The sequence below is a fragment of the Dipodomys ordii genome, unplaced genomic scaffold (assembly GCF_000151885.1).
Source record: "Dipodomys ordii isolate 6190 unplaced genomic scaffold, Dord_2.0 Scaffold183, whole genome shotgun sequence".
Taxonomy (NCBI): domain Eukaryota; kingdom Metazoa; phylum Chordata; class Mammalia; order Rodentia; family Heteromyidae; genus Dipodomys; species Dipodomys ordii.
Window position 1 is genome coordinate 726468 of NW_012267399.1, and position 14061 is coordinate 740528.

The window sequence follows — 14061 nt, forward strand, 5'->3', positions numbered from 1 at the left end:
AAAAAAAAAGAACCAAAGCTGCCAAGTGTCAGCGGCTCATGCCCATAATCCTAGCTACTTAAGAAGCTGAGATCTGAGGATTATGATTCAAAGTCAGCCCAAGCAAGAAATCCAAGAGACTATTACCTCCAATTAACCACCCCCCCCAAAAAAAAGATAGAAGTGGAGCTGTGGCTCAAGTGGTAAAGTCCTAGACTTGAGCAAAAAAGACAGTTCCAGGCTTTTAGTATAAGCTCTAGAACCAGCACTAAAACAACAACAACAACAACAACACACACACACACACACACACACACACAAAACAGCCTACTCAGAGAAATGTTTGTTTCTAGGGTTAGGAGCAGGGTAGTTACTAGATAAGCTGAGAACACATTGTTGTATCAGAAATACAAAAAATGAGCCAGGCACCAGTGACTCATGCCTATAATCCTACCTACTTAGGAGATCTGAGATCTGATATCTGAGGATTGCAGTTCAAAGGCAGGAAAGTCCATGCGACAATTATCTCCAATTAACTGCCCCCCACACACACACACACAAAGCCAGAAATGGAGCTGTACCTCAAAGTGCTAGAGCACTAGCCTTAAGCACAAAAATTCGAGACAGCATACCCAGGTCATGAGTGCCCTGAATCCAAGCCCAGGACTGGCAAAGGAAGGAAGGAAAGAAAGGGAGGGAGGAAAGAAAGGGAGGGAGGGAGGGAAAGAAGGAAAGAAGGAAAGAAGGAAGGAAGGAAGGAAGGAAGGAAAGAAGGGAGGGAGGGAGGGAGGGAGGGAGGAAGGGAAAGATGTTAAATCTATATCATCCAAGCCTTTATTGAATTCTTATCATGGCATTAATGGTTTTACTTCTGAAGAAAAGATTTGTTAGGAGGCAACTGTAAAGAGTATAATTAAACAATGCAAAATATGAAAAGATGCTCAACTTCAGTCAAAGTAAGAGAAATATATGTTAAAAACAGCACTACTAGCCAGGTTTTTGGTGGCTGATGCTTATTAATGCTAGTTACTAGGAAAGCAGATATTGGGAAGATCAAGGTTCAAGGCTAGATCAAGTAAAAAGTTTGTGAGACTCCCATTTCAACAAAAGACAGTTCAGTGTGGTGGCATGTGCCTGTCAATCTCATCTACAGTGGGAAGCAAATATAGGAGGATCGAATTCTAGACCAGCCTGAACAAAAAGCAAGATTCCATTTTTAAAATAACCAGAACAAAAAGTTCTAGATGTGTGGGTCAGCAGAGCACATGTTTAACAAGCTTTAGGCCTTGAGTTTAAACCACAGTGTGTTGTACACACACACACACACACACACACACACACCCTGCACTATTGTACCATAGAACATAATTGTAAAACCTAGAATTATTGCTGGGGAGTATATGGATTGATATAATTTCTATGAAGGCAAAATTTGAAAGATCTGTGAAAATTAAAACTACATATAACTTTTTTGTCCTTAAGTAGTTGTTCAAGGAGTTTCAATTCAACATATGAGTTTTGAGTATAATGCATCTGATCAATGGCACATATAACTTTTCATTTCACTGCTGGGAAATTATCTTCAGATAATCTTATGTGGATACATAATAATAGATGTACAAGAATGTTCAGTAGAGGGCTGGGAAGGTGGCTCAGTGGTAGAGCGCTTGCCTTGCATACATGAGGCCCTGGGTTCGATTCCTCAGCACCACATAAGCAAAAAGAAAAAGGCTGGAAGTGGTGCTGTGGCTCCAGTGGTAGAGCGCTAGCCTTGAGCTGAAGAGCTGAGGGACAGAGCCCAGGCCTAGAGTTCAGGCCCCATGATCGGACCCAAAAAAATAATAATAATAAAAATTAAAAAAAATGTTCAGTAGAAATAACCTAAATGTCCATTCACAGGTTCTGGATAAGTGGGGCTGGGAAGGTGGTTCAGTGGTAGAGCGCTTGCCTTGCATGCTTGAGGCCCTGGGTTCGGTTCCTCAGCACCCCATAAGCAAAAGGAAAAAAGCTGGAAGTGACACTGCGGCTCAAGTGGTAGAGTGCTATCCTTGCTCAAGGGACAGCTCTGGGACAGCGCCCAGGCCCAGAGTTCAGGCCCCACGACCAGACTCAAGAAAAAAAAAAACAGGTTCTGGATAAGGAAATTGTGGTATATCTGTACAACAAAGTTCCATCCAGCTTAAAAAAAAAAAAAAGAAAAAGTAGTATGAGGTACGGCTCAAATAGTACAACACTTGACTAGCAAGTGTACAAGAACTTGAGTGTAATTTCCCAATACCTTAAAAAGAAAAGTGTGATGATTCTGTTTCTTTATCTTATGTATGGTATTCATGTGTATATCTTCAGGAGGGTAGGGGAAGATACAGAACTTGAGGGAAAAGGGTGAAAAAATCAGCAGTGGAGTACATTGGACATTGATAAAAGTGAACTATACAACTCATGGGTGGAGACGGGAGGGAAGGATTGGGAGAACAGAAGACACTGTACAAAAGGAAATTATACTTCATTGTATCTGATTCCAGTATCCTGAATCTTGCATATACATTTTTATAATTTGGAGAGGGGAAGGGATATAACAAAATGCTTAAATAATGATATAGGTTGACCCATTGTAACAATGAGATGTACAAGATACTATGTTGAAAATGAACTTTATGGTTTCAGGGAGGGGGGGAGGAGTTGAGGAGGTGGGGAGGGAAGGGATGGTAGGGGAAAAACAAAGGAGGAGGTAACAATGCTCAATAGGAAATGTACTCATTACCTTGCTAATGTAACTATAACCCCTCTGTACAGTATTTTTACAATTTAAAAAATATGGGGAAAAAAAGAAAATGTACTCATTACTTGACTCATGTGAACATAACCACTCTGTATATCACTTCTATATTAACAATAAAGTAAATTTTTTTAAAAAGAAAAGTGTAAGTGATCTTCATGTACTGATAGGGAATCTTTGAAATATAGTATAAAAGGAAGAAAAACATGTGATGGGTAAAATTGATTGGAATATAGTATAAATATGTGGAGATGCAAAAATAAAATCCTTCCCTGTGTAGCCAATATAAGCCAATAAAAATATTATTTTAAAAAGGAAAAACATAATATACAGAATGTGTACCATATGCTCCCTTTCATGTAAGAAGCGATTTTGAATCTTTATATAAGAAAAAAGAAATTTACCAGCTTACACATGTAATCCTAGCTACTGAGGAGGTTGAGATCTGAGAATTATGGCTCAAAGCCAGTCCAGGCAGGAAGGTACATGAGATTTTCATCTCCAATTACCCATCAAAAAGCCAGACATGAAGCTGTGACTAAAGTGGTAGTATTCTAGACTTGAGCACTAAAGCTTAGAAACAGCAAGCAGCCAGTCCCTGAGTTCAAGCCTCAGGACTGGCACAAACATAAAATAAACTAAACTTGAAGTGGATGGTGATAGACATTGGAGAAAACAGTACAAAATATCAAGTAAATTTTTGCTCTGTACTTTCTTATAGTTTCTAGTTTTATATTATGTGAATACACCACCAACTTAAGAAACTACACCAAAAAAATATAAAATCTTATAAGCTCTTCTTCAAATTATCAGAAATTTAACTCTGAATAAATGAGAAAATATGTTTCCTAAGGCATATCACATTGTTTTCCTTAGATAATGGAATACCTGTCTTGAAAGAAAAAAAATTTAAAACATATTAGGCCTGACTTGAAGAATGATAGGTCAGTTTATTTCTTTTTGAAATCCATAATTTCAGGATTATAAATTTTGGTAATTGTTTTCTGTGACTATTTACCAGCAGGGTAAAATAAATAAATAAATAAATAAAATAGATATATTAATAGAAATATATTATATGTTATATTATATTTATTATTTATAAATCATATGTAAATGATATAAAAATAAATAAATAAACAAAATGCACTAAACAGAAGCACAGATTTAAAGTATAGATTACTTCTTCCCATAACCAGAAACTCTGGAATTGAGATCCAGTAATATGAATTTTAAACAGATTTACAAAGTGATTCTTATATGATCTAAAAGAACTAGTATTTCACCAGAGATGAATGTTTAGGTGTTTACTAATGACAGTTAACAACCCAGCCAACACAAAGGGTTTCCCACTGACAAAATCAGGTCTGATTTTACTCAAAATTGAAAAGGCCATTCCAAGATAATAAATTCACCTACATTGTCACCTACTGTTTTTTGTTTGTTTGTTTGTTTGTTTGTGGTGGGGCTTGAACTCTGGGCTTGGGCGCTGTCCTTGTGCTCTTCAGCTCAAGGCGAGCACTCTACTGCTTGAGCCACAGCACCACTTCTGGTTTTCTAGCAGTTTATTGGAGCTAAGATTCTCACGAACTTTCCTGCCCGGGCTGGCTTTGAACCGCCATCCTCAGATCTCAGCCTCCTGAGTAGCTAGGATTACAGACGTGAGCCACCGACGCCCAGCTCACCTACTGGTTTTATGATTTCATTTTCCACAGTTAAGCCTCTGATTCTGACAAATGATAGGAGATATGAAGCCAGCCACATCTTTTTTCCAAGTGGTGAGCCAGTTGCTTCAATACAATCTAAAAATCTACCTTCCACTAATAGTGAGACATTGGAAGTCCACTTTGCATTCTTAAGATAAATGTACTTGCTGTAAAATTAAATTAGTTTGGGAAACATTAATTTAGATTTTGGCATCAACACAGAACAATAATGAGGAAGCATTCCTTTTTTTCCTCTGCTTTGGAATTGCTTCAATAGCATTGGTAGTCTGTTCTTTAATGGCTTGATAAAATTCTCCTGTGAAACTGTTTGGGCCTGATGTTACAAGTTCTCTGACAATATTTCTAACGCATTCTAACTCTCTCTGTATTTATTTTTTGTTTCCTTTTATGTTGTTTTTCCTCTTTTAAATCAGTGGCTTAGTGCTTACTTTTCACCTTTCCCTTCTATTGATTACAATTAATTAAGGCCACTCATTTTTTATATGGAATGATATAAATATATTACTCAAAATTTTAAATTTTAAGCATGAAGAAAAGCCAAACCAATGCATGAAGTTTTGAACTAAAAGAACCTGTCATGTTCATTTAGTGAAAACTGACCTCACCAACCAAATATTGAAATTTACCTTTTTTAGTGCTTACCTTGCAAGGAATCCAGTTTAGCTTTAATTAGCATTCTTAACCTTCCCACCTCTTGCCTTTTCAGCTCATCAAGTTTTGTCCTCACATGGTGACTCACTAAATCCAGCTCTTTGCTTAGTCTCCCACTCTGTTAATAGAATTAATAAATTAGTTCTATCTACAACATTCCATTTTTAGACCTAATGCAGTTATTAGAAATAGGGACTATATCAAACCAGATGCCAATGGCTCACATGTGTAAGCCTAGCTACTCAGGAAGTTGAGATCCAAAGGATCAAGGTTTGAAGCAAGACTGGACAGAAAAAAGTAAGGCTGAAAGTAATTTCTCAAGTTGCTTTAGCACCAGCCAAGCAAGCAAGCTGAGCAAGTTTAAGGTCCTGAGTTCAAACCCCAATACTGAAAATAAAAATGGGGGCTATAGATCTGGGGATGTGGCTCAAGTGGTAGAGTTCCTGGAAAGCACAAGGCCTTGGGCTGGGAGGTGGCTCAGTGGTAGAGTGCTCGTCTAGTGTGCATGAAGTCCTGGGTTCAATTCCTCAGCACCACATATACAGAAAAAGCTGGAAGTAGTGCTGTGGCTCAAGTGGTAGAGTGAGTTTCCTGAGCAAAAGAAGCTCAGGAACAGTGCCCAGGCCCTGAGTTCAAGCCCCACGACCAGGAGAAAAAAAAAAGAGAAAGCAGAAGGCCTTCATCATCTATATATTGGCCAGGCAATAATGAAAAGGAAAAAGTCTGCAGTGATACAGTGTGGATGCAATTTGTGTGTGTGTGTGCTGAGGCGAACCCAGTAGGGCCTAGGTGCCACCCCTGAGCTCTTTTGCTCAGCACTCTACCACTTGAGCCACAGTTCCACTTCAGCTTTTTGGTGCTTAATTAGAGATATGAGTCTCTCAGGCTTTTCCTGCCCAGACTGCTGGTTTGGGCTTTATTGTCTCATTTTATTAATTTCTTTTTTAAGCAAAAAATAGGTTAACTTAATTTTGTTTTTGTGTTTTTATGGTCTGGATTTTATTTTTCTATATACCTCTCATTTTCAATGCCAAACAGCTCCTCTACCCTTCACAGTTACATCTTTTAAGTTCTAGTCTAATCTCTGCCAGGAAACATAGCTTCTTATCTTTTTCCACTGTTTCATATTGGATTATGTGTTCTTTACATCTTAATAATATAACTCAACACATATTCATCCAGATAAAATCTACTTCTAATATGACTTTTTTTCTTAAGAATTAGGCATATGTCTCATCTTTGTGTACCCAGTATTTAGCTCGGTTTCTGACATGCTCAAATGTGTATAAAACAATTATTTAATTATATTTACCTTTATTTCCTCTATGTCTGCTTTCTGAAGCTTCTCTCTGAAATGTTGATCTGTTTCAAGCACATCTATCACTTGTTTGAGGTATTCATCATAATAAAGTCCAGTATCCTTCAAATTAAAAAACAAAATGTAATATTTCTAAAAGTTTTTCATTGTCTGAACATAAAGACCAGAATCCTGAAAGATAATTTTTACTAACGTGGCATTAAGATAGATCTACAACCAAGATTATAATGCTAGATTTCTTTTTTATAAAGCTGTATTTCTTAAGAGTTTAGTAGCAGGACAAACGTTATATTATAACACAGAGGTATCTTTCCTGTATGGTTTTAAAATGAACATTTAAGGGATAATATTAATCTGGCTTCTCTAGATTATTGCCATCTGTCACTCCTTTGAATACAACACAGAATCTTCTCAGCTGATTTGTTCTGCACTGGAAATGTATCATGATTAATTATTCCATATACTAATTACAGTAGATAAACACTGACTAATGTTGAATAACATCTGCTCACCCAATACTTTTCACTACTATTTTCAGAGATAGTTGCTAAATGTCAAATTTTATAAGCCATAAATATTGACAATATTTGAGTTATAATCCTTTCCATTTCCTTTTACTTGGTTGTATTACACTTCGTTCCATTTCAGTTAGCTATATTTATAATGCATTACATTTAGTTATAAGTCCATCTATCTCACTTACTGGTGGTTCTATCCTTGCACTTTCCACAGGCTGAGTATTTTGTACTTTTGTCTTGTCTATATCTATAGGCACAGCTTCAAAAGTAGTAAGTAGACACGAGACCAAGAACAAACAATTCTGCAGTAGGATGGTCCTCCACCTCATCTGAAATAAAGGAATAGTAAAGTCTTAAAGAGATCTGAACACTATACATACAATGTCACAGAAATAATACCTTCAATCTCAAAATGTTTAATTTTTTTAAATCTAGGAGAGCAGTAAAAATAATTATAACTTACCAAAAATGATGATTAAAATAAATCACTAAAGAAAAATCAAGAAATGGTTTTCAGCCAAAACTCAAAAGACAGATATAAAATTTTTAATTCAAATTGCTTATATAAGAAAACATTTGGGGGGCTGGGAATGTGGCTTAGTGGTAGAGTGCTTGCCTAGGATGCATGAAGCCCTGGGTTCAAGTCCTCAGTCCCACATAAATAGAAAAAGCCAGAAGTGGCACTGTAGCTCAAGTGGTAGAGTGCTAGCCTTGAGCAAAAGCTCAGGGACAGTGCCCAGGCCCTGAGTTCAAGCCCCAGAACTGGCAAAAAAGAAAAAGAAAAGAAAACATTTGGGCTGGGAAGGTGGCTCAATGGTAGAGTGTTTGCCTTGCATGCATGAGGCCCTGGGTTTGATTCCTCAGCACCACCTAAACAATAAAAGCCAGAAGTGGGTCTGTGGCTCAAGTGGTAGAATGCTAGCCTTGAGCTGAAGAGCTGAGGGACAGCGCCCAGGCCCAGAGTTCAGGTCCACAACCAGCAACAAAAAAAAAAAAAAGAAAAGAAAAAAATTTTTTGGTTAATTACAAACACTTCAAATAATGATGGAAAAGGGACCTCAAAATTTTAAAAAATAGTCTAAGATTAGGAAAGATAGAAAGGAAATTACATATGTGTGTGTGTGTGTGTGTGTGTGTGTGTGTGTGTATTAGCACTTAAAATACTAATGAGCCAAAATAATCTCTGCATATTTTTCATTTCAATCTAATTTTAAATATAAACTGTGCTGGGAACATGAGTTGCTAAAAGAAACAAATAACTAGCTATAAACTTTCTCTTAAATCTATTAAATTATTTTATTGTATCCAATATTACTCATTAAATTTTTTTAAGTTTTCAAATAAATAGGTCAGTAAAATATCAAGCAGGATATAATGATATTGAAACAAAAGAATGACATGTACTGATACTCTCATATATTGTTCAGATTTCATTCTAATCGCATTCCACAAAGATCTTCATAGCTGGGTGTTGATGGGTCACACCTGTAATCCTAGCTACTCAGGAGGCTGAGATCTGATCAAGGTTCAAAGCCAGCCCAGGTAGGAAAGTCCATGAGACTCTTATCTCCAATAGACTACCAGAAAACCGGAAGTGGTACTGTGGCTCAGGTGATAGAGTATAAGCCTTGAGCTGAAGAGCTGAGGGACAGTGCCCAGGCCCAGAGTTCAAGCCCCATGACTGATGTGGGGGAGTGGGAGAAGGGGAGATGATAGATCCTCATAACTCTAGAACGTCTACTACAAGAATTTAAATGTAGAAAAGTCTCACATTTAATTGATTATACATAGAATACTTATGTATTATATATCATAATATATATAAAGTATATGTATACATACATACACATACACATATGTATGTGCGCATGCACATGCACACATGTTAAGATTCAAGTCAGGAATAATGTTGCCAGGGGCTGGTGGCTCATGCCTGTAATCCTACTTACTCAGAGGCTCCTGGGCAGGAAAGTCTGCGAGACTCTTATCTCTAGTAACCACATAAAGCTGAAAGTAGAGCTGAAGCTCAAGTGCCAGACAGAGCACCAGCCTTAAGTGAAAAATCTAAGGGACAGGCCTAGGCCAAGTTCAAGCACTAGTACAGACACTAAAACAAAACAAAACAAAAAAAAACCCAGAATGATGCTAAGCATATGCTTGATGCCTGAGATGCAAAGACCTGGATTTAATATCCAATGAAAAACAACAACAACAACAAAAATGGAGACGAAAGGTATAAGGTCTGTATAGGGACACCTCCCTACCTCTTGGCTGTTTCCACCCAGTATCTGTTACCTAGATAACTGGCAGACCTGGAAGCAGTCACCTTCCCCTCCAGCTAGGTCACATCCTAGGCTACCTCTGGTCACATGCCTCCCATCTGACCTGAGGAGGGTCTCAGACCCTGAGGTCACATCTGGATCCAGTGTGGCCACACCTTTCCCCCACCTGGCCACACCTCTTCCTGTCCCTGGCCTAGATAAGTCCTGGCCCAGGGATGGGTCGCCCCCTTTCTTTTCAGCCCCCTTTCTTTTCAGCCCCCTTTCTTTTCAGCCACGTCTCTCCACCATGCACAGCAGGGACAGCAGTTCGGTAAATAAACTTCTTCTCCTGCCTGAATAGCATGTGATGTTGTCTTCATCGTCTACCCAATGAAACCCACCTATTTAATATACCTTACAAAAGGAAGATGAATAATAGACTAGCCATCAATCTAGAATATGTATTATTTAACTCTGTCTCTTAACCTTAACAGTTTATGGAATTTTATTTTTAGAGTTTCTTTTTACTCAGTGGTTGCAATTTAGAAAAGAATACATAACCTCATTTTCATCATAATTCTAGGTGGTACACAAGGAAGTGGCTCATTTTACAAAGAAGAAATTAGTTTTCTGGGCCAACCAAAGTCTCTCATTCATGCTTCGTGGCCCTCCACTCATAGATGTGTGCTTTGGTTTTTTGTTTCTTGAGATATAATTCACATGTATAAATGTTATCCTTATGTTACTAGCTAACTGAAAAATATTTCAGCACCCTAAAAGGATAACCTATGTCCATTATCAATCATTTCCTATTTCCTGTTTCCTCTACTCCCTAGTAGTCACAAACATACTTTCTTTCCATCTGCATCAATTTGCCTGTTCTAAAAATATTTCATACAGAATCATTTTGAGTCTAGGTCTTTATTGTTGTTGTTTTCACTTAACAATATGTTTGCATTTGAGTTTTTTATCTGTTTTGGTTTGTTTGTTTCTTTGCCAGTACTGGAATTTGAACTAAGGTCTTTGTACTTTTTCAGCTTCCTTGTTTGGATGGCTCCCTACCACTTGAGTCATGCCCCAGCTCAGCTTTGGGTTGATTATTTTGGAGATGGGAGTCTGAAGGACTAGAACCTTGGTCCTCTATACTCAGCTTTCTGAGATTTCAGGCCTAAGCTACCAACTGACAATCCTGTCTCAACCTCTAATGCCATATTATACCCATTTAAAGTATAAGATACTGAGACTTTCTGTTTAGAAATTATTGTGATATTACTTATAAATGTCTTCAAATGGTCAGTTAAATATTGTTTATTCAGCAAGCTTAAAATTATTCTCACTAGGGGCTGGCAAGGTGGCTCAGTGGTAGAGTGCTTGCCTTAAATGCATGAGGCCCTGGGTTCGATCCCTCAGCACCACATAAGCAATAAAAGCCAGAAGTGGCATTGTGGCTCAAGTGATAGAGTGCTAACCTTGAGCTAAAGAGCTGAGGGACAGTGCCTAGGCCCAGAGATCAGGCCCCGTGACTAAAAAAAAAATTATTCTCGCTAAAACAAGAAGCAAGTCTAGATGCTGAGATACAAAATTGAACAATCACAACAAAACTCAACCACCAAAGAAACTTTGTATCTAGATATAATTAAACAAAGGAACAAACCAGTAAATCCAAGAATGTTACACTCTGGAAACAGATTTGAAACATTATACTCTCTGATCAAACTTAAACTTTGTTATGTGGAACTAGAAACAAAAGCTTAGAAATTATTGGATGCACATTTCATTTAAGCTAAAGTAATTTTAAATTTTTCAGGAAAGAGACAACAAATTCTTAACTGTCATCTGGAAACCAAAAATTATTATACTTTTAAATAATTTTAGAGGACAAAAGACTGCGACTTCAAAGAAGATACCTATTTTTCCTAAAGTTAAAAACAACAAAATTGATTAATTACATATACAGCCAGATGCCACTGCCATCTGTTATATGATTGAATTTATATCAAATGTCCCCAAACAGGCAAGTCTCTTGAGGAAGAAATATTAGTGGTTGCCTAAGACTGTTGGCAGGGGAAGAAGAAATGGAAAAAGAAATACTTATGGGTACAAGATTTCTTTGGGGCGTAATGAAAATGCTAAAAATCACACAATAGAGATGGTTGACAACCTTAAGGAAATATTAAAACCCAGTGAATTGCACACTTGTGAATTGTATTCACACAGTGAATTGTATGTTGTGTTTATAGCAATCATCTTTTAATTTATTAAAAAATGAATAAAATATTTTTAAAAGTCCTTAAATGTGAAGATAATAAAAGAATAAATAAATGTATGCCAAGTAAGGCAGCACACATCCGTAAACTTAGCAACTGGGAGGCAGAGTCTGGACAAAGATAAATTTGAAGCAAACCAGGACAATATTAGCAGACCTAGCTCAAAAAAAAAGAAGCACAAAGGGCTGAGGGCGTGGCTGTCCTAGCAGAGTTCTGGCCTAGGAAGGTAGAGGCCCTGGAATCAATTCCTAGGAGTACAAAACAAAAACAGGTGAGGCGTGGGAGGCATAGCTCAAGTGGTAGAACAAGTGGTAGAACAAGTGGTAGCAGCCCTATGTTAAACCTCCAATATCTCTTTATCTCTCTCTCTCTCTCTCTCTCTCTCTCTCTCACACACACACACACACACACACACACAAAACTTTAAACCCACTATTTATAAACCACTATTAAATATCTATACTTGCCATGCATTTATAACTATCCAAATTTTTGTTTTTGGGTTTTTGTGTGTGTGTGTGTCAGTCATTGTACCTGAACTCTGGGCCTGGGCGCTGTCTCTCAGTTCTTCAGCTCAAGGCTAGTGCTCTACCACTTGAGCCACAGTGCCACTTCCGGCTTTTTCTGCTTATGTGGTGCTGACAAATGGAACCCAGGGCTTCATGCATGCAAGGCAAGCACTGTACAACTGAGCCACCTTCCCAGCCCCCAAATTTTTATATCCTTAATAATTTTTGTCTTGTTCTATCATTACTAGAAAATTATGTGAAAATTGTACATTGTGATCTCAGATTTTTCTGGGTTTTTTCTTTATATTCTATTTTAATTTAAATAATAAATGTACAGGTATACAAGCATAAGACTTGTACCCTTTTTATAGATTTAATCTTTTAACATATTTGAGTGACTTTTATATTCTAATTTGCCTTATAGTCTATTTTTTTTTTGGTGGGTCATGGGGCTTGAACTCTGGGCTTGGGCCCTGTCTCTGTGCTCTTTAGCTCAAGGTGAGTGCTCTACCCCTTGAGCCACAGCACCACTTCTGGTTTTCTAGTGGTTTTTATTGGAGATAAGAGTCTCACAGACTTTCCTGCCTGAGCTAGCTTTGAAACCAGATCCTCAAATCTCAGCCTCCTGAGTAGCTAGGATTATAGGTGTAAGCCACCAGCGTGCCCCCCCCTCCTTATAATCTATTTTATTTGAAACTTTCAACTTTCTTTTGGTTAATGTGTGAATATATGTATACATGCACACATACATATTTATTGGATTTTTTTCTCTGCCAGTCCTGAGGCTTAAACTCAGGGCCTGGAGTCTGTCCCTGAGGTGTTTTGCTCAAAGCTAAAGCTTTTTCACTTTAGCCACAGCTCTACTTCCAGCTTTTTGATGGTTAATTGGAGGTAAGAGTCTCACTAACTGTCATGTCCAGGTTGGCTTCGAACCACAATCTTTAGATCTCAATCTCCTGAGTAGCTAGGACTAGAGGCATGAGCCACTGGAACCTAGCTATTGTGGGGATTTTTTTTGTTTGTTTTCTGCTTTGTTTCATTTTTTCTTAATCTAGCCTGAGAATCTCTATCTTCTGACTAGACTTTGTTTTTTTCTTCTATTTACATTTATTTAAATTACTACTTCTGTTCTAAAACAATTATAAGATGAAGTTTAACATTTTAGAAATCAGAGGGTGTTTGGTTTATTTTGTTGGTCATGGGGCTTGAACTCAGCTTGAACACTATTCCCTCAGCTCTGCAGCTCAAGGCAAGTGCTCTACCGCTTGAGCCACAGTGTCACTTCCGGTTTTCTAGTGGTTTATTGGAGATAAGAGTCTCATGGACTTTCCTTCCTGAGCTGGCTTTGAACCCCGATCCTCAGATCTCAGCCTTCTGAGCAGCTAGGATTATAGGCAGGAGTCTGTACTCGGCAGGGAGTGTATTTTTTTGTTTTTTGGGTTTTTTTTGTCGGTCGTGGGGCCTGAACTCTGGGCCTAGGCACTGTCCCTCAGCTCTTCAGCTCAAGGCGAGCACTCTACCACTTGAGCCACAGCGACAATTTCGGCTTTTATTGCATATGTGGTGCTGAGGAATAAATAGAACCCAAGGCCTCATGCATGCAAGGCAAGCACTCTACCACTGAGCCACCTTCCCAGCCCCGGGAAGGGGGGGGGGGTCTTAATTAGTGGACGTTTGGGGTTTTTTTGTATTTTGTGGGGTTTTTTTGTCAGTCATGGAGCTTGAACTCTGGACCTGGGTGCTGTTGGAGCTCTTTAGCTCAAGGTGAGCACTTTACCACTTGAGTCACAGCATCACTTCCTAATTAGTGGACTATTAAAGTTGTGATTTCCAAATGGCATCAGTATGATAATCTTTACTATCTTCTCATAAACCTTATTATAATTATTCTTATGTCATAATTTCAAATTTGTTTTTGCACTATTATTACATCTTGTCATTTTTATCTTCAAAAGACTACACTGTACCTTGGCATATAAATGAAATGTTCTTTTGTAAGCAAAGAAATGAAGCGGCTGACATTAATGAAGCAGACACTTGATGTCAGAGGAATAA

At 37.9% G+C, this 14061-nt stretch overlaps 1 protein-coding gene across 3 annotated transcripts in view; it reads right to left on the reverse strand.

Annotated features, from left to right (window-relative positions):
- Positions 1 to 14061, reverse strand: part of Nucb2 (nucleobindin 2) — a 50472-nt gene that overhangs the window by 14937 nt on the left and 21474 nt on the right. For all 3 annotated transcript variants that reach the window (XM_013034159.1, XM_013034158.1, XM_013034157.1), the window contains 3 exons: positions 7155 to 7298; positions 6446 to 6553; positions 5125 to 5251 (listed from right to left, as the gene is read on the reverse strand). In XM_013034159.1, coding sequence (XP_012889613.1) covers positions 5125 to 5251; positions 6446 to 6553; positions 7155 to 7298 — 379 coding nt within the window. The remainder of the gene's footprint in view (positions 1 to 5124; positions 5252 to 6445; positions 6554 to 7154; positions 7299 to 14061) is intronic.